The sequence below is a fragment of the Macaca thibetana genome, chromosome 4, assembly GCF_024542745.1.
Source record: "Macaca thibetana thibetana isolate TM-01 chromosome 4, ASM2454274v1, whole genome shotgun sequence".
Taxonomy (NCBI): domain Eukaryota; kingdom Metazoa; phylum Chordata; class Mammalia; order Primates; family Cercopithecidae; genus Macaca; species Macaca thibetana.
The window spans coordinates 146,466,171-146,484,746 of record NC_065581.1 but is presented as its reverse complement, the minus strand read 5'-3'; the positions used below and the strand labels follow the sequence as shown (position 1 = coordinate 146,484,746).

The window sequence follows — 18,576 nt, the reverse complement described above, 5'->3', positions numbered from 1 at the left end:
AATTTTCAAAGCACAGTGTGTGGAAAATCATTCCTCGCCCTTCATTTTGTGTTGCTTAACGGCGCTGTCGTGCCTAAACGTAGATACTGGCCAAGAGCTAGATTTCCAAAATGGCTTTGCTCCTTTCGAGCTGACATCGGTCTATAACATGCAATTTATTTCCCCTGCAGGCAATCTTTTTCTCTACTCCAACTACTACCCGATACACAGAAAGCTGAACCTAACCCAGTGTAAACACCGATTCTCATCTGCTAAATTCAGCAAGGCCGGCAAAGCTGTTGCAATGATGTAAAAAGAGCGTTAAAAAATTAAAAAAAAAAAAAAAAAAAAAAAAACCAAAAAAAAAAAAAAAAAAACAAAAAAACGCCAAAACACCCACACGAAGCCAACCGGAGGGGCGGGCGTCGGCCGAATCGCGCCCTCCCGCCGCGGCCACGCCTCCCCGCCGCGGCCACGCCCCCGCCGCCCCTCTCCGCGCCGCCGCCGGCGGCCTCCGCGCGGGCCTCCCAGCCCTTATTCCACTCACTTTGTTCTCCGCCTTTGTCCTAATCCACACCAGCAGGTGGAGCCGCAGTTAAAGTTTCCGAGTCCATTCCGGGAGCGGGAGCCCATCTTGCTGGCTGCCGAGGCCCTCGCTGGAGGAGGAGGGTCAGAGCTCGGGTGCAGCCAATCGAGGGCAACGCTGCTACTTATCAGAGCAGAATGGGCTGTAGTTTAGTGAAATAGGAAAGCTGCAAAACACTGTGGAGTGCTCCCGTGTAAATAAAAAGAGGAAAAAAAAAGTTTCTCAAGTCGCCGCTGCACAACGTCGGGCCGGCGCTGGGGCGGGGGTCTGCGCTCTCCCGAGCGGCCGCGCGCTGGACTTTATTGTGCCGCAACCAGCCCCAGTTCCCATTGTTTGTGTTTTTTTCAAAATATGGCAAAGGTTCAGGTGAACAATGTAGTGGTGCTGGATAACCCTTCTCCTTTCTACAACCCGTTCCAGTTCGAGATCACCTTCGAGTGCATCGAGGACCTGTCTGAAGGTGAGTGCGGCGCCCGTGCGCCCGGGCTGTCAGTTGCGGGCTGCAGACGTTGAAAGTTTCCCGGGCCCGGCCTCGCGCTGGGCGGCTGTGTTCGGCGCCTGGCGGCCGCGGGCTGCTCTGCGGAGGGAAACTTCAAGTTGATGGTCGACGGCCGCCGAGGCGCGCGCGGCTTTCCGCCGCAGCCCAGGCGCCTGCCGGGCTCAACTTGCGAGGAACTTGTTTGAGCGGAGGAGCGGAGGTAGCCATGTTGTCAGCTTTGTCTGCGGGCGGGCAGCTCGGAGACCCGCACTCGCGCCCGCGGCGCCTCCTGGGGTCGCGCCGGGCTGGCTTAGCGCCGCCAACAGCTTCCGCGACCCTCCGGGCCCGGGCACGGAGGCTGGTAAGGGAGAGGCTGTGCGTGTGGTCGCGCCGGCGAGTTCGGAGCGGAGCCATCTTACCCCAGTCGAGAATTGGGCCAGCGACCCCGGCGCACGGCGCCTCTTCTTGCCCCTTCGCCCGCCTGCCCCCGGCGAAAGGGAGGCAGTAACTCTCGAGAGCTCACGGTGGAGTCGCCGCACTCTCCGGGCTGGCCATGCCTGGCCGCTTCGGGGAGGAGAGCGAGGCTGTCCTCGCGCTGATTTCTGGCTTCCTCGACCAACCAGCGGGGGAGGCGGGCGCAGGCTCGGCCCCTCCGCGCCGCGGGCTGGGCGCCGGCACTCCCCGGGGGCCGCGGGTCCTGTTCGGCCGGTCCTCTTCGGCCGGTGCCCGGGATGCGCCGGGATGCTGGCGCGCAGGCTCCCCAACCAACGTGGACTCCTTTCCCCTAATGACGAAAAGCTAATCTCAGGAAGAGAGAGCGAGCTGAGCTAGGAAGTTACATTTAACCTAAGAGCAGAAATAAGATACTTAAATAATTTCCAGGACTTAATCTCTGCCTTCTAAATAGTCTGAAAGAAGACTTTCTTCAAGAGCGTGTTGAAATGTAAAATAACTCCACATCCAGATGCAGAACACACCCTAAACATAAAACACAAACGTAGGCTAGGAAATTAAGGTAAACTCCTCATGTCAGTCCAAGAATTCCTGGTATTTTTTCTACATATATTTTAAGGTCTTAAAAATACGTATTCTTAATATGTTTAGTAATAAATATTTAGAAAGCTAAAACAACAATTATCTTAGCTTTAATTATATTTTACTAAAGTAATTCAGTGCTTCATTTGCCAGTTTTGAAGGGGAAATAGTTTAACTTCATCGATGAGGGGCATACTTCTTTGAACTAGAAGTGTATTTTTAAAATGCTCTGAAGATGATTTGGCTAATCGTGGCATGTAAAACTTTTCATTTTAAAAACTAGTTTTTAATCTCTAAAATGTATGTATCATATGTAAGGTTAATTTTAATTATAAAACAATATATATCATTGTAATAAACTTTTAGAAAGTTGTACAGGCATATATAAAGTTAACAGTTCTCTGTACTCAATGCCTTCCCCTATCTCCTTTAGGTAATCACAATTACTACTTTAACATGTGCCCCTCTGTGGGGGTTTTTTTTTTTTTTTTTTTTTGGTAAACCTATATAGAGCATAAATGCACATACATATATAGGGCAAATTTTGAAAGATGATTAATTTATTAAAATAATTTCAAATAGGCCATTGATAACACTTAGGGGTATTTTTCTTATTACTCTGAAGTCATCTGTATGATACTACTATTAATATAAGCATTGCAGCTACCAGGCCCATTTTTCACACCCAACAGTCAGTAATTTTTTTTTTTTTTTTATTGCCAACTGCATATAAAAATAGACAAAAGAAAAACCATTGATCGGTCCATTCCAACTTACACCACAGTGTTTTTCAAGTATACCACCAGAAGTTCTTCAAATTACAGGTATTTCTCAAGTGATGCCTTCCATTTTAGGAGTCAGCTCTGAACAAAGAAGATAGATGACTCAGGATGTCGTTACAGGGCTTTTACATTGCATAGATGAAACCAGCCATTCATAAAGCCAAAACATGTTCCATTTTTAACTGGGATCCATTCAGAACCCAGCTGAATCACATCAGGGTTTTACAGTACTGGTATCAAAAATATACTTATTTCCAATGGTATATTTCACTTCCTAGGCACCATTACTGAGCATTTATTTAGTATTTTAAAAAATATTTTAAGCTGAGTCATACTGAAGCTGCAAAGGAATCTTTCAAAAAGGTGCCATGCCTGTATACTCCACCTAGAGGCTACGTGGATTAAGGAAATTGAGTTTACTTAGCAAAGGCTTCTTATAGGTTCCATACTTTTATATTATAGTTCTTTTAAAAATTCTGTTCTTAAACTATAGAATTTTTTTTTTTTTTTAAATGAGACAGTCTGGCTCTGGCACTCAGGCTGGATGGAGTGCAGTGGTTCAAACACAGCTACCTGCAGCCTCAACCTCCTGGGCTCAAGCAATCCTCCCACCTCAGCCTCCTGAGTAGCTGGGACCATAGTCAATGTGCCACCACACTGGGCTAATATTTTAATTTTTTGTAGAGATGGAGTTTTGCCATGTTGCCCAAGCTGGTCTCAAACCCCTGGGCTCAAGCAGTCCTCCCACCCCTGCCTCCCAAAGTGTTGTGATTATAGTGAGCCCACTGCACCCAGCCCAAACTATAGAATATTTTGAAAAGAATTTTCTTTGTAAGTTATTTTGCCTCAAGTCTCAAAGCAGAGTTTGGCCACCATTTTTCATACTTTCGTCAATAGCCCCCAAACATTTACTTTTCTTTAAGAGCTGCTCTGTAGCTTTGCTTCAGAAAAAGCTGTGAGGAATATCTGGTCTTAACATAATTTGATTCTTTCTAATATAGGGCTTATATCAGGGGTTAAGACAGCCTGAGATCCTGGCTGGATGTGCTTGATGGTTACCAAGCCTGTACAAGTTTTGATTGACCATCCTGCCATTCTTAAATTTACATATAATCTTAATTACAGCTACTCTCAATTGAATACTTATACCAGAATTGAGCACGGTGTTTCATACTTTCCAGCTTCAGCTTGTTCTAATTCCAAAGCCTACATACTTTCCACTAGACCACAGGTCTTCCCAAGTAGTGTAATTAGCTAAAAATTCCCTTGATGACTTCCCTCATTCACTCACTCTCACCACAAATGGAAATACTTTCAGGCTGGGTAAATCATTTAATCATGATTACTGTGATTAAATAAAAGTTAACGTTAAAATAAATGAACAGATTTCTTCACCTGAGAACTTATGTAAAGCATCTGACCTTACCCTTTCTCCCTCAAATACAGGGGGCAGAGGAATTAAATGAAAGCTGGGTTTAAAAAAAAAAACTGATGCTCATGTATAAAAAAGTACTGAGCATGTAAAACTCAGTAACTATAGCAAGCATCCCATAAACATAAAAATCAATGTACAAGTGTTCCCTGAGTTGCAGCCTATTCTTGTTAAAGCAAGATTATCTCACCATCGCCTCTGCTCTCACTTCCCCTGCAAATAAATTCCCTTATTCCACTGCTAACTTCAGAGCTAGAAAGAATTTATCTTATCTTCCCAGTTAGGTTTTCAGAAGAAGCCCGGGGTTTGTAGGCATAGCTTGGATTCTGATTCTTTGATGTACAAACTATGAATTTGTGTAGATTACTTTACTTCTCAGAGTCTCAACTTATTTGCATAATGGTGATAATTTGATCCATATGATGAAGCTGTTGAGGTTTAAACAATAGGTATGAAGTGGCAGGACTAATACCCAGCATATAGTAGGTATGTTCTAAAATAGGTTTATAAATTATGGCTGTGTTCCTATGCCAGTCCACAAATGCCAATTTATACCACTTAGGATCCAGGGGCGTTATATGTAGTGGTACAATTATATGTAAAATTAAAATTTATGAAAACCTTTATGTGATAATTTTTCTCTTTTTTTGGAGACAATCTCGTTCCGTTGCTTAGGCTGGAGTGCAGTGGCGCGATCTCGGCTCTCTACAACCTCTGCCTCCTGGGTTCAAGCGATTCTTGTGCCTCAGCCTCCCGAGTAGCTGGGACCACAGGCATGTGTCACTCCTAATTTTCGTATTTTTAGTAGAGATGGGTTTCACCATGTTTGCCAGGCTGGTCTCAAACTCCTAACCTCAAGCAATCCAGCCACCTCAGCCTCCCACAATGCTGGGATTACAGGCGTGAGCCACTGTGCCCAGCCACTCTATGTGATGATTCTTAGTCTTATCCTCACTTGGCTAGTTCAGTGCCTTTCACACCACTTGCTTAAAACAGTTTCTTCACTTGCTTTTTGGGTCACCTACCTCATTTGCCACTTGTTTTGTAACTTACTTTGTTTATTTGTCCTCTTATCTTTGGAGGTCTCGAATCTCATTCCTTAGAGCAAGCCTATGTATTTTTACGGCTTAACATATCATTGACAGTTTCCAAATTTTTATCCTGCCTATTCAGTATCTCTACTTAGATAGCAGACATCTCAAATATGTCTAAAATGAACTCCTGATTGTTCCTCCACCCCATGTCACCCCCCTGCAAAAGTGGCTCCTGCTGCTTTCATCTTAAGAATTTTATCCAGAATATAACTGTTGCACAGCCCCATGGCCACATGAGGTCCATGCCACTATAATTTCTTGCCTCAATTGTTGAAATATTCTGTTTCTTCCCTTGTCCTCTTACATTCTATATTGAACACAGCAATCAAAGCATTCCTTTTAAAATGAAAGTTGGGGCCAGGCGTGGTGGCTCACGCCTGTAATCCCAGCATTTTGGGAGGCCGAGGTGGGCGGATCACGAGGTCAGGAGATCGAGACCATCCTGGTGAACACGGTGAAACCCCATCTCTACTAAAAATACAAAAAAATTAGCCGGGCGTGGTGGCGGGCACCTGTAGTCCCAGCTTCTTGGGAGGCTCAGGCAGGAGAATGGCATGAACCTGGGAGGCAACGGAGCTTGCAGTGAGCGGAGATTGTGCCACTGCACTCCAGCCTGGGCGACACAGTGAGACTCCATCTCAAAAAAAAAAAAAAAGAAAGTTGGCTCCTGTTACTGCTCTGCTCAAAACCCTCCGATGGCTTCCCATGCCACTCAGTGTGAAAGCCAGAGTCCTTATGATGGCCTTCAAAACCGCATGATCTGGCTGTTCCCCTCATCCTCAATTATAGGGTTAGTTGCTTTCCCCCTTGCTTTCATTCTGTTCCAGCCCTGGCCTCCTTGCTTTTTCTTGCCAAGTGTACCCTACCTCTGGCCTTTGTATTTGCCGTTCCCTCTGATGAGATACTTATATTGTCTATTTCCTCTCTATCTCCATCAACAGATGATCTCAGGAGATGTCAGATGCAGCACCCTGCATCTGGAAATGTGCTGGAAGCTGGAAATATAAATGGTCTAGTTCTAGGACAGAGCCATGACATAATAGGTCCTCAGAAAGTGATTAGTGACTTAATAAGAGAAAATAAAAAAGGACCTTTCAGTTGATTGTAGTTTACAATACAATATAAATGAGCAGTACGTTACTATTTCTATTATCAACTTAGGGAACAAAATTATCTACAGTTACACAAAAACGGCAACACATGATGGCACTAACTAGATTGTCATAAGTGACCCAGAAACTCACCCTTTGGGAGTGCTTATGTAACAGTGTGTTGAATGCAAGAGGCAGGCCCCACAGTGCAAAATACGTAAAGAATATGAAGAGGTCTCTCAGAGATGGTTTGTATTACAAAGTTATCTTCTTCCCCGACTAAACAGGAGACTCCTCCAAAGAGTTCTACTCATCTCTGGGTTCACTTCACAGAACACATTGTAAAGCATGCTCAGTAAAATCTACTATATTGAATTACATGTAACGCCTTGAGTTGCACCTGAATGAATGTCTTTTCCTCCTGCCTATCTCCGCTGTGTATACTCTATTGTATCACGTGGTGTAAAGATCTTGGTTTCCTCTTCCCAATTTAAAGAATGTACGACACGGGGGTGCCATAAGGGAAAAACCCCATCGTCATCCTTTAGACAGTTGATGAGCTGAAGCCACTTACTTCTGAGCCACAAGGGCGGTTTTACTAATAATTTTTCTACTTTGGAGCTCTGTGATTATTTAGATCTCTGCAACATAGTATAGGGCTGCCCTTCCAAAGTGTGTTGAGGAGGACATTAAAAGATGACATACAAAAAAAGGGGGATTCCATAGCCAAATAAATTTGGGAAATGCTGGATTAATGTTACTGGTATTCTTTACTGAAGGATGTCTCAGAAAATTTACTATGCCAGTGTGCTTTATGAATCCTCAAGGTTTACAGCATTTCCCAAGTGTTTGGCTATGTTATCTTGTTTGTGAGGCACTGTCTAGGAACTAGTGTTTCACAAAAGAATATTTTGAGAAACTCTGATATAAAGTATGAACTCTGGTAAGAACTTTATAAAGAGCATTTCACTGCCTTTCTGGATTGCCATGAGAAGCCTAACAGCCAGTAAGTGGCTAAGTGGACATTAAAAGGGTCTTTGATGTCATCTGGTAATGTAATTACTGAATATGAAGTAATGCTTTGGTTTTTTAACCCTAGACTTGGAATGGAAAATTATCTATGTGGGCTCTGCAGAAAGTGAAGAATACGATCAAGTTTTAGACTCTGTTTTAGTGGGCCCTGTTCCTGCAGGAAGGCATATGTTTGTATTTCAGGTAAGATTAATCTTGGTAAATGTGTATGCCACATATGTTTTGAAGTAGACTATATTATCTATTATAACTGTTATCCCTTTCCTTTTGGGTTAAATAACTCTGTTTCTGCTGCATTCACTTTTAATCTGTTTCCATCTTGTTTCTGTGTCACAAAGGAACTCTTACTTCCTGGTTTTATATGCTGAGAGATGTTAATGTGATGTTTATTTTAGGGAGATGCACAGCCTGCAGTAAACTTTATACTGTATCATGGCACACAGGGTGGTGAATTTTGGGCTCTTCCTGTGAATAGCATCTAAGTATCAGACTTCCAACGTGGCTGTCTAGCATCCCAAAACATGGATTCAAAATATCTAAAACTAACTGGCATTGTCAGTAATATGCATCTTCAGTTTATGGTTTTAGCCACTATAACTGATGATGTAACAAAAACAACTTTATTTCAGCATAATCAGTAGTTAAGCTAGGTTAACAGATATGTTTAGTGGATAGAGATGTGTGGTCTTGGATCATTGGAATGACATTCCAGAGTTTACTAAAGCATCTAATAATCTACATTATCTTATAGAGGACTACTTTTGCAAATTTACTACCCCACTAGGTATTTGTGAGGAGAAGTTCTAGTCATAAAAATTATGTTCTTAGATACCACTGAGAGTATTTGGATCTATACCAAGGCTTCAGACATTGTCTTCTATATTCAAAAGTGTTATTTCTTTTAATCCATGTTAAATTGCTATATGAAACCATTCAATTATTCCTCAATTATGCATGCTTCTTTATAAGGGAGATATTTGTAATAGACCAAAGAGTAACTAGCCATAGGTTTTTTAAAACTACTATTAATTTCTGTTACAAGTATTTCAACCCAACAAAGTCCCATCAGTTAAGTGGAACTCACTGAAAAGACTTAATCCAGAAAGAAAATCTAACTCTTCCTATGCCTGACCTCTGTTTTCTAACTTCACAGATGGGACCAATTTAAATGAATACTGTTGGTCAAATAATCCTATCAGAAACTGGCAAAGAATCACTTAGACACATGCTATCTCTAGAGCTGCTACCTTTCCCTCCCCTGTCCTAAATACAGAATTTAGAATCTTGGTTTCCTAGCCATAGTACTTTTGATTAAAAAGCAACAAATAATTTACTGTATCTAAAGAAATAGCTAAGAAAAGCTCAAATATACTAATTAAATATATGAATTAAAAGTGCTGTTAATCAAAGTTGTGTGAGTGCATAACCCTGTAAAAGACATGGGTAACACAATGCCCTGCAGGAGGAAGCACTGCAGTTACAGATACAGGTCAAATGCCGACACCTCTGCTTATTGCTGTGTGACTTTACCTGCCTAACCTCCTCCCTTAGTCACTCCAGTCTTCTATAAAATGTGGATAATATTCTATCTCATTAAAATGTTATGGGGAATAAAACAGTACACTCAACTCACTCATAAATAGTGCCCTATTCCTATAATTAGAACTACATTTTTATTCTCTTAACTTCTTGAAATTGTTATATAAAAAAGCAGGACTTGCTTTGACCCACAGGCCTGGGGAACCCATACTTTACTGATAATTCATGATACAGTAAAAGAAACCTGGGTTGACATGTACTGATATACCTTTGGTTTTTTTTTTTTTTTTTTTTTGCTACTATAAGAACTTACAAATAAATGCCTTGTTATTGAAACAAACCCTGAAAATCTTTTGTGTTTGTTATTAAGCATACTCCTAAGCTTTTGGCTGAAAGTGCTATAGGAAAAAAATGTATTCAAAAGCATTTCCTGCCAGTGATCTTCACGTAGTTTTACCTTGGTGTCAGTGTACATGTTGCAAAAAAGAACAGAGGAGGCACAATGTATATTCAGCCCGAAGGTTTTGCAAAATTCACCATTATCAACAGAAAGAGACTAAATTACAGCTTTTGTTTTGGGTTTTAAAACTGCTATAGTAATCTCCTGGTCTGCCACAATTTTGCCTCTCTAAATGGTTAAACATGTCTTTCTTTTGAATGAGTCAAAGGCTACCAGGAAGATGTCCAGACATCTGCCTAGTATTGCTAGCTACAGTCAAAACAAAGATCTCTGCTCATCACTTCTGCATCCTAAATTATTTGAAAGGCCTGCAAGTTTCTCTACTCAAATTTGCTCAAAATGAATCCTTTTCAAATTGTAAAATGCTTTTAAAAAAATGTTTTATATTTACAACAGATTTTGAAACAGAAACATGCCTAGAACCAATTCACTGAAGGGAAGCAATATGGGGGAAGAGTTCTCATAGCAGTACTGAACTATTATGTATTTCCCATCTCCACCCACTTCCAGGTATATTAGAATCCGTTTGGGTACACTGGAAGTAATCTAACCCCTCTGCGCAGGGGTGTGTAGAATCTCTAAGACAAACAGCATATTCTCCAGGACAAGGCTGGCTGTCCCTATCCTGGTGTCTCGCCAAAGAGATCATAAACCCCTTTGGGGCAGGAACTGAGTTACCGATGAATTCCAAAATAATAAGTGCTCAGAGCTGAGCCACACATGAGATTATAAAGATGAACTGGATGGGACTCCTGCCCTGGATAAAGCGTAGCATCTAGAAGAGAAGACTGAAAAATAAACATGTTTAGATCACAGGGCATACATTCTTAAAGAATTTGTGACAAGAAATATCAGCACATAAAAAAGGAATCTATTGATTCTACCTTCTGAGTTAGAAAGGGCATCACTGAGAATACACTCAATGTAAGCTCCAAAAAATATTAAAAGTTGAATTTTTCAGGATGTGAGAAAAGGACCTTTCAGGCCAAGGGAACAGTATGTTAGAAGCACAGGGGGTGAAATACTTCTTTTTTAAATTTGTTTTTGTAGAGATGGGGTTTCGCCATGTTGCCCAGGATAATCTCAAACTCCTGGGCTCAAGTGATCCACCCACCTTAGCCTCCCAAAGTGCTAGGATTACAGGCATGAGCCACTGTGCTCGGACAGTGTGAAAGATTTATCACCAAGTTTTAAAGAACCTGTGTAATTCATATCTCTAGAACAAGGGTGGAGTTAAAGGAGGTATGAATGGAGATGTTCGTTGGAGACAAACTGAGAAGGGCCTTATCAATGAAGTTAAAGAACTGAGATTTTATCCTTTAGAAAAGGGAATACTCATCTGAGGGTTTTAATAATCTGAGGTTTTAAAACCAAAGAGAAAGGAACAGATCTGTGTTAATGCTGGTAGCAGTGCAAATGATAGGCTACAGCTGGGGAGATCAGTTAGAAAATTCTAAGCAATATTCCAGATAGGAGATGACATGAATTCAGCCTCCAGAAATGAAAAATGCTGAGACTGACTAGATGTAGGAGATAAGGGAGTGAGCGTGACTGAGATTTTTAGCCTAGGACACTAGGTAGCAATTTTATGCCTTTTTGTATCATCTACCTGTGTTAGGCATACAGTAAACATTAGTCTTCAACTTTCCCAAGCTAAGGCATTGGCTAACGTGCTCATCTAGGCCCAGGAATATTCCTTGGTGCCCTGGCAACAGGTAAGCTAATTTGCTGGGACTTGATCCATTTACCACCCAGAATGGCTGCCTCAGATGCCTCAGCCATCACTGCCTGTGTTCCCCAGCCTATGGCTCCTTCCATTCGGTCATCTCATTACTATCCTGCACACTACGGTGGATGGGACCATGCCCTTCACTCATGCTCTTAGTCTAGTCTAACTCAATTTACTTTCGCATTCCTCAAGGTTCACCTTACAATAGCCTGATTTAAAACAAGGTCTTTGACATCTGCCTAAAACAATCTTTACCTTCATTGGTTTCCACATTATGTGTGGTTTAAACAGCATACTATATTGTAGAGTCTAGCAAAGTAACTATTCATAATAGAGGGTTATTAATATTTTTTGAAAATCTGCTATGTAGCTATTTCCATCTCATTTTCAGTTTTGTTTGAGACGGAGTCTCACTTTGTTGCCAGGCTGGAGTGCAGCGGTGCAATCTCAGTTCACTGCAACTTCTGCCTCCCAGGTTCAACCGATTCTCCTGCCTCAGCCTCCCAAGTAGCTGGGACTACAGGTGTGTGCCACCATGCCCAGCTAATTTTTGTATTTTTAGTAGAGACGGGGTTTCATCATGTTGGCCAGGTTGGTCTCAATCTCTTGACGTTGTGATCCACCCACCTCGGCCTCCCAAAGTGCTGGGATTACAGGCCTGAGCCACCGTACCCAGCCTCATTTTCAGTTTTATACTAATTTACTATTAGAATACCTGTGGGGGTGGGTGAGTGGGTATGAGAATATAAGTATCCTGGGTTGGAGAGGGAAACTGGTGTAATAAACATTTGTGACCAACAGGCTATGAGGAGATAATACTTAACTAATTTAGGTCTGAAAATAATGACTGAAAAGGTTAAAATCAATTGCTGACTATAAAGGTTTTATAATGAACAGTGTATAATCCTTCATGAATCACCACGCAGTGTAGCCAGAATTTCTTCCTTTTAGAAGTGTAGTCATGCTTTCAAGTATCGAGGGTCCTTATGTATGCTGTGGTGAAACATGAACTGTCTTTTCCAGCTTATTACTAGTCAGTCAAAAATGAGCATTTTCCTTCTCAGTATGATTTCCAAGTTTTTGTTGTTGCGTCCTCAACTGATAGTTCTAGGTAACAAACTCCAGTCTTGCCTGCCACTAACAGCCTTTTGTGTGTGTGTGTTTCTTTTCTTTTTAATTTATTCTAGGCTGATGCACCTAATCCAGGACTCATTCCAGATGCAGATGCAGTAGGCGTAACTGTTGTGCTAATTACTTGTACCTATCGAGGACAAGAATTTATTAGAGTTGGCTATTATGTAAATAATGAATATACTGAGACAGAATTAAGGGAAAATCCGCCAGTAAAACCAGACTTTTCTAAGGTAATGTTCTTACTATTCCTTTTTAACTACTTTTACTATGCAATTTTTAAAGCAGTTGTTATTACAATTTCATAGTATACTATTAAAATGGCTTTGAGATAAATCTGAGATCCTTATGCCAACTGGGCAACTAATTATTGTTCCATTACCGCGGATGACTTTAAACCCTACCTTCAGATGAGTCATTAGTAATTAATGTAGGCAGACACCTTGAGCATTTCTGATGGTTTAGAAAAATGAAAGTACCTCTTTTTTTTTCTGAGATAGTGTCCTGCCCTGTTGCTCAGGCTGGAGTGCAGTGGCGTGATTTCAGCTCACTGCAACCTCTTCCTCCCAGGTTCAAGCGATTCTCCTGCCTCAGCATCCCAAGTAGCTGGGACTACAGGTGTATACCAACACACCCGGATAATTTTTGTATTTTTAGTAGACACGGAGTTTTACCATGTTGGCCAGGCTAGTCTCGAACTCCTGACCTCAAGTGATCTGCCTACCTCGACCTCCCAAAGTGCTGGAATTACAGGTGTGAGCCACCGCGCCCAGCGAAAGTACTTCTTGTAAGAGACAGGCCTTTGTTTATGGCTTTCTGTATAGCATTTGCCATATTGATTATTCCCATCATGATTCTGTTCATTTCAACCTTTAGGACATACAAATTCATTTTTGTTGTACTAATTATTCAATGATGATATTTTTGTGTATAACTCTTCCCAAAATTGTGAGAGAAAGTTTTGTGTTTGTTTTTTCTATGAACACAGTTATCTCAAAACACCTACATGCTTTATCTGCTATTCTTAGAAGTTAAACTAATGGTCTTAAATATTTCTGGTAACTGAAAATAGCTTAAATTCTGAGTGAGAAGATGAAATCTATGATTCAGCATTCTTAAAGATACTTAGTACTTTTTGATTTTTCACTGGGAACTATAACGGTTTAGTAACTGGTGATTTTGTGAGAGTACACAGTAAATGAAGTTGAACATGGCACTCTATCTGCCAGACCATGCCAGAAAAATTACATGGCAACAGAATAGAATGTTCTCATGTTCTCCTTTCTGATAATAAGGCAGAATTATTTTTCACCCTTGTTGTGGTACCTTCCATTGATCCAATTTGTTATCTCTGAAGCACCTTGTATAGCACAAAAGAAAAGAAACGGGACTGTTTCTAAGAATGAGCTGTCTTTAAAAGGTGTAGGAAACCATTAATAATAAGATGTATTTGACAATTTTTCATTTTCCTTGAAAACATATCTAAACAACATAGTAGCTTGTTAAATAAAGCATCTTCTAAAGCATTCACTTTCAAAAAAGAGGAGATTCTTTCTTTTAGAAAACAGAAGTATAGGAGTTAAGTAGTTAAAAAGCCAGACGAATCCCCTCAGATTCTCCGTATATTTTTTCTGTTCGTCTAAAATAACTTCTTTGCTACAGCCCTAGTCCTTATTAGTTATATTTAAGGTACTTAACTTGAATTATACCTTTGTATATGAACTTAGCCCTTTAGAAGTACTAACAGGAACCATTTTAGTAAGCTCCTATTTGTATATGGTGATTTAACTTTTGTAGTGTTTACCATCTGGATGTTTCCTTTTTCCTCTAGCTTCAAAGGAATATTTTGGCATCTAATCCCAGGGTCACAAGATTCCACATTAATTGGGAAGACAACACAGAAAAACTGGAAGATGCAGAGAGCAGTAATCCAAATCTACAGTCACTTCTTTCAACAGATGCATTACCTTCAGCATCAAAGGGATGGTCCACATCAGAAAACTCACTAAATGTCATGTTAGAATCCCACATGGACTGCATGTGACCACCTACCATCCCTTTAGTACAAATTAAGCTATTAAAAATACACAGAACTATTTCCCTGAAATTCCGTAAGTACATAGTCAAAACACAATGTGAAGAATTTGTTTAAAAACATCCTGTAGAAAGTTTATAAGAAAACCAGTATTTGAACAAATTGTGGAATATAAATACAACTATTTTTAAGTAATTTTTTTCTCTAATGTGTTATTTTATTTGTTCTGAAACTAATCTGATTAAAGCATATATATTATTTTCTTCTCCTGTATATGTAATGAAAGCACTTATAAAGAAACATGAATCATTAGACCAGGTTGTAAAGATGTCTTGGCCTCCGGGACAAAAATCTTTGGACAACTATTTTACTGGCCTTTGAAAGAACAAAGTTTACTTCAACTAAAATGTTTCTTCCCGTGAAGACATATAGTATCATTTTAATTTAAGGGGCAGATTTCCATTCTTTTTTGGCATGTCCTTAAAAAGGGGATTTGAAATCAACTATATGCTACCAAGAACTTGAGGATCCAATTTTCCAAGCCACCATGAAGCCTCTTATGGCTACTATTATAGTTCATGTGATGTTGGAGAGCATTTGATTTGCTTTGTAAGAAAATAACAAACATGGCTAATTGTTTAAAAGGTCCCCTGGCTATGGTTTTTGTTTTTATAACAGAGTTCAGAATATCAGCATTTCTTGAATCATACATCATTATTGCCCAATGAATTTAAGACCAAATACAGTATTGGGAGAAAATACAAACTCCCTATGTTTAAGAATAGGAGATTATAATGGCTCAAATTTGTTCATTTGATTTCTAAAAATACCGTGAACTTTAAAAATTCTTTTAATAGATCATGTTATTGGCAATATTTATATAAAAACCATGGATTTAGAAAGGTATATTTAGCTTTATCATAATAGATATGTTACTATTTTGGAAATATATATATTTTCACACCTGTAGTACTCTTCCCCATTTCCTCTGACACTCATGCAGAATGAGATCAGGCATATTTGTGGTTGACGTACTCTAGATAGCTTTTCCAACAAGTTTTTGAAAAGCAATCTTGGAAAGGAATTAATTAACTAAATGGGGTAAAAGGTTTCTTTTTCTTTGAGAGTTAAGTCCTTCCTCAAAAATTTTCTTATGCTCCATAAAATTAAGGGTAGAATATTTTCATTATTCTTGCAGCTAAGCAAGACAGCCATATGATGCAGGTTATGCAGTGCCTTCATATCTAAAACTTTTATACTGCACTTTTTAAAGCTTTTATGTTGAGGAAAGGAAAAGGGCATTTGTCTAAATACGGATTCTGAGTTGTATATATTTCCTATCATTCTAAAAAAGTGAATTTGTGAAGCAAAAGTTTTGCCAGATGTTAAACTTTGAATTTAATATACCAGATTATTAAAATATTGTCCATTAACTAGTTCATAGATTTTAAAAGTAAAATACTTGACTGTTAAAACTATATAAAGAAAATCTCATTTGTCTAATTGCAATTAAAAGAAAAATGTTAAAATATTAAAATGAAAATAAAAGCATTACTTTCCAACAAAGAGCTCAGTGGTTAATATAATAGGAACAACACATGTGCTTATTAGAAATAAAGCATATATAGCCAGATCACCAAATAAAGCCATTTACTGCTGAGTTTTTATTCTAATTATAACAATCTATTTGTAGTGACATCAAAGGGTTAGGTTTTTGTATCAATTTGTAAATGGACAACCAATTTTCACTCAAGCTTGGGACATGTAAACCATTACCTTTTGTTATCTTAAATTTTATCACTCTTAAGAATTTTCTTAAATTAATGACTGAAAATAGATTTAGACTTCAAACATTAGAAACTAAGAAACTAGCACATAGGTTGTTTTTTTTTCCCCCTCTGGTCTAGCCTCATTTACCGATACTACATCTGAAGAACTGTTTTCCACCCTTTTGATCATAGTAAATAGCTGTGTCCTGAGAATATAAACATGAACCAATGACTTATGCCACTAAGATGGAGGCAATAAGGGTATTATTTGGGCTGAGAAAACATTACAGAAGTCTGAAGAAGTATGCATGCATTTATTTGCCCATTCATAGCCTTATACAACTTTAGGCTCCCATATAACTGTACCATCTAATTTTAGGATTTGGGGTTTCTAGCTTTCCCAAGCATGTCTATGGCAGCAGTTATCAAAACTTTTTACCATAATCCATGGTACAAAAAGGTTAGGGCCAGGCACAGTGGCTCATGCCTGTAATCCCAGTAGTTGAGGAGGCTGAGGCGGGTGGATCCCTTAAGGTCAGGAGTTCAAGACCAGCCTGGCTAACATGGTGAAACCCTGTCTCTACTATCAGGAGTTCAAGACCAGCCTGGCCAACATGGTGAAACCCTGTCTCTACTAAAAATACAAAAATTAGCCAGGTGTGGTGCACACCTGTAATCCCAGTTACTCACGAGGCTGAGGCAGGAGAATCACTTGAACCCAGGAAGCAGAGGTTGCAGTGAGCCGAGATTGTATCACTGCACTCCAACCTGGGCAACAGAGCGAAAAAAAGCACGACTCCATAAAAAGTTTATGTTAAAAATTTTCATGAAAACACACCCTTAGTGCACCCTTAGTGCACCTTTAGTATGCAGTATTTTGGTATTTTTTATTGTATTTCACTTTGAAAGTGCTGGTTTTGACCCACTGAATTGACTTTTACATCTCTATAATGGGTTGCAATACACAATCTGAAGAAAGGCTAGTCTGGCCCTTTGGGTAGACCAGAAGTAGCAATAACTATTCTGCAACTATAAAATTTATATTCCCTATACTTGTTCTCTCATATTTGGATTATGATCTTTGCATTAAAAAGGAGGAAATGTGCTAATACACTTTATACTAATTCACTAATCCAGTGAATCAGCAGCAATTCACTGTCAAACTGCCCAAATACTCTGAAATTACCAGTCATCCACTAGATTTTCTTGACACTCTACATAATTACTTAGGAAACATTCCACATAATTACTTGGGGAGCGTCTTTATTTGTTGTTGGTGTCATTTTATACAGAACTTAGAATACTGGGTCATACGGATTTAAAATGCATGGGAAATGTTCTTTATATATTCGTGCCTAGTATCCTGAAGTTTGTCTACTCTTCTCAATTCCAAAGATCCATTCTTGTTGATGGTTAATATACTGTTTATATTTCAAAACCTGAGACCCCTTTAATAACAGTTTTCCACTTATATAGGACCATTAATGGGCCATTTTCTGTTGTATGATAAATTTTAAAGTGTAAGTTTCTCATTAGAAATTTGAGCATTCATTAGGCCAATGGAAGTTAATCTGACTTCCTTAACAAGCAGCAAACACTTTTAAAATGTGTGAAGCCAAGAGTCTGTTTTTAGAAGACCAGAAACATCACCCAGTCAAAACTGTAAAAATACAAAATAGCATCAAACCTACTTTTTGTTTGTTTGTTTGTTTGTTTTTTGATTCAGAGTCTCGCTCTGTCGCCCAGGCTGGAGTGCAGTGGTGTGATCTCGGCTCACTGCAAGCTCCGCCTCCCAGGTTCATGCCATTCTCCTGCCTCAGCCTCCTGAGTAGCTGGGGCTACAGGTGCCGCCACCACGCCTGGCTAATTTTTTTGTATTTTTAGTAGAGACAGGGTTTCACTGTGTTAGCCAGGATGGTCTCCTGACCTCGTGATCCGCCTGCCTTAGCCTCCCAGAGTGCTGGGATTACAGGTGTAAGCCACTGCGCCCGGCCCAAACATATTTTTTTTTAATATTTTTTTTCTAAATTCGCTAGGTCACTTTATTTATAATCAAATCTTGACATTCTACCTGCAAAGGTTTTTAAATGTACTTGCTAAAGAATCATTACAACTTATGAATGAAGCTCCACATTGCAATGATGGAAGTACATTTTCCAAATACTAATAAACATTCCCTACCTAAGAAATTTCAGTAGGCGCTACTGTTGCCTATTAGATTTATAAGCATGAAAATGCCTTAAGCTGTATGCCATCTATCTACTTGGTAAAGTGAAATATCCCCCCTCTTTAGTCTAACATTCTGGTTGCTGAGTCTTCATAAAATGCCAGATGATATGGACTGTTTCCTGCATAAAAGTATGACGGTAATCACTAGAGAATGAGAAAATTGAATAGGATTGTT

The 18,576-nt window shown here is 39.7% G+C and overlaps 2 protein-coding genes across 2 annotated transcripts in view; one reads left to right on the top strand and one right to left on the bottom strand.

Annotated features, from left to right (window-relative positions):
- MCM9 (minichromosome maintenance 9 homologous recombination repair factor) overlaps nt 1-18,576 on the bottom strand; it is a 122,567-nt gene that overhangs the window by 80,580 nt on the left and 23,411 nt on the right. The window lies entirely within an intron of this gene.
- ASF1A (anti-silencing function 1A histone chaperone) lies at nt 582-15,965 on the top strand. Its single transcript, XM_050788750.1, has 4 exons — nt 582-1,025; nt 7,577-7,692; nt 12,425-12,601; nt 14,200-15,965. Exons 1-4 carry the CDS (start codon nt 917-919, stop codon nt 14,410-14,412), a joined length of 615 nt encoding a protein of 204 aa, XP_050644707.1. The 5' UTR covers nt 582-916; the 3' UTR covers nt 14,413-15,965.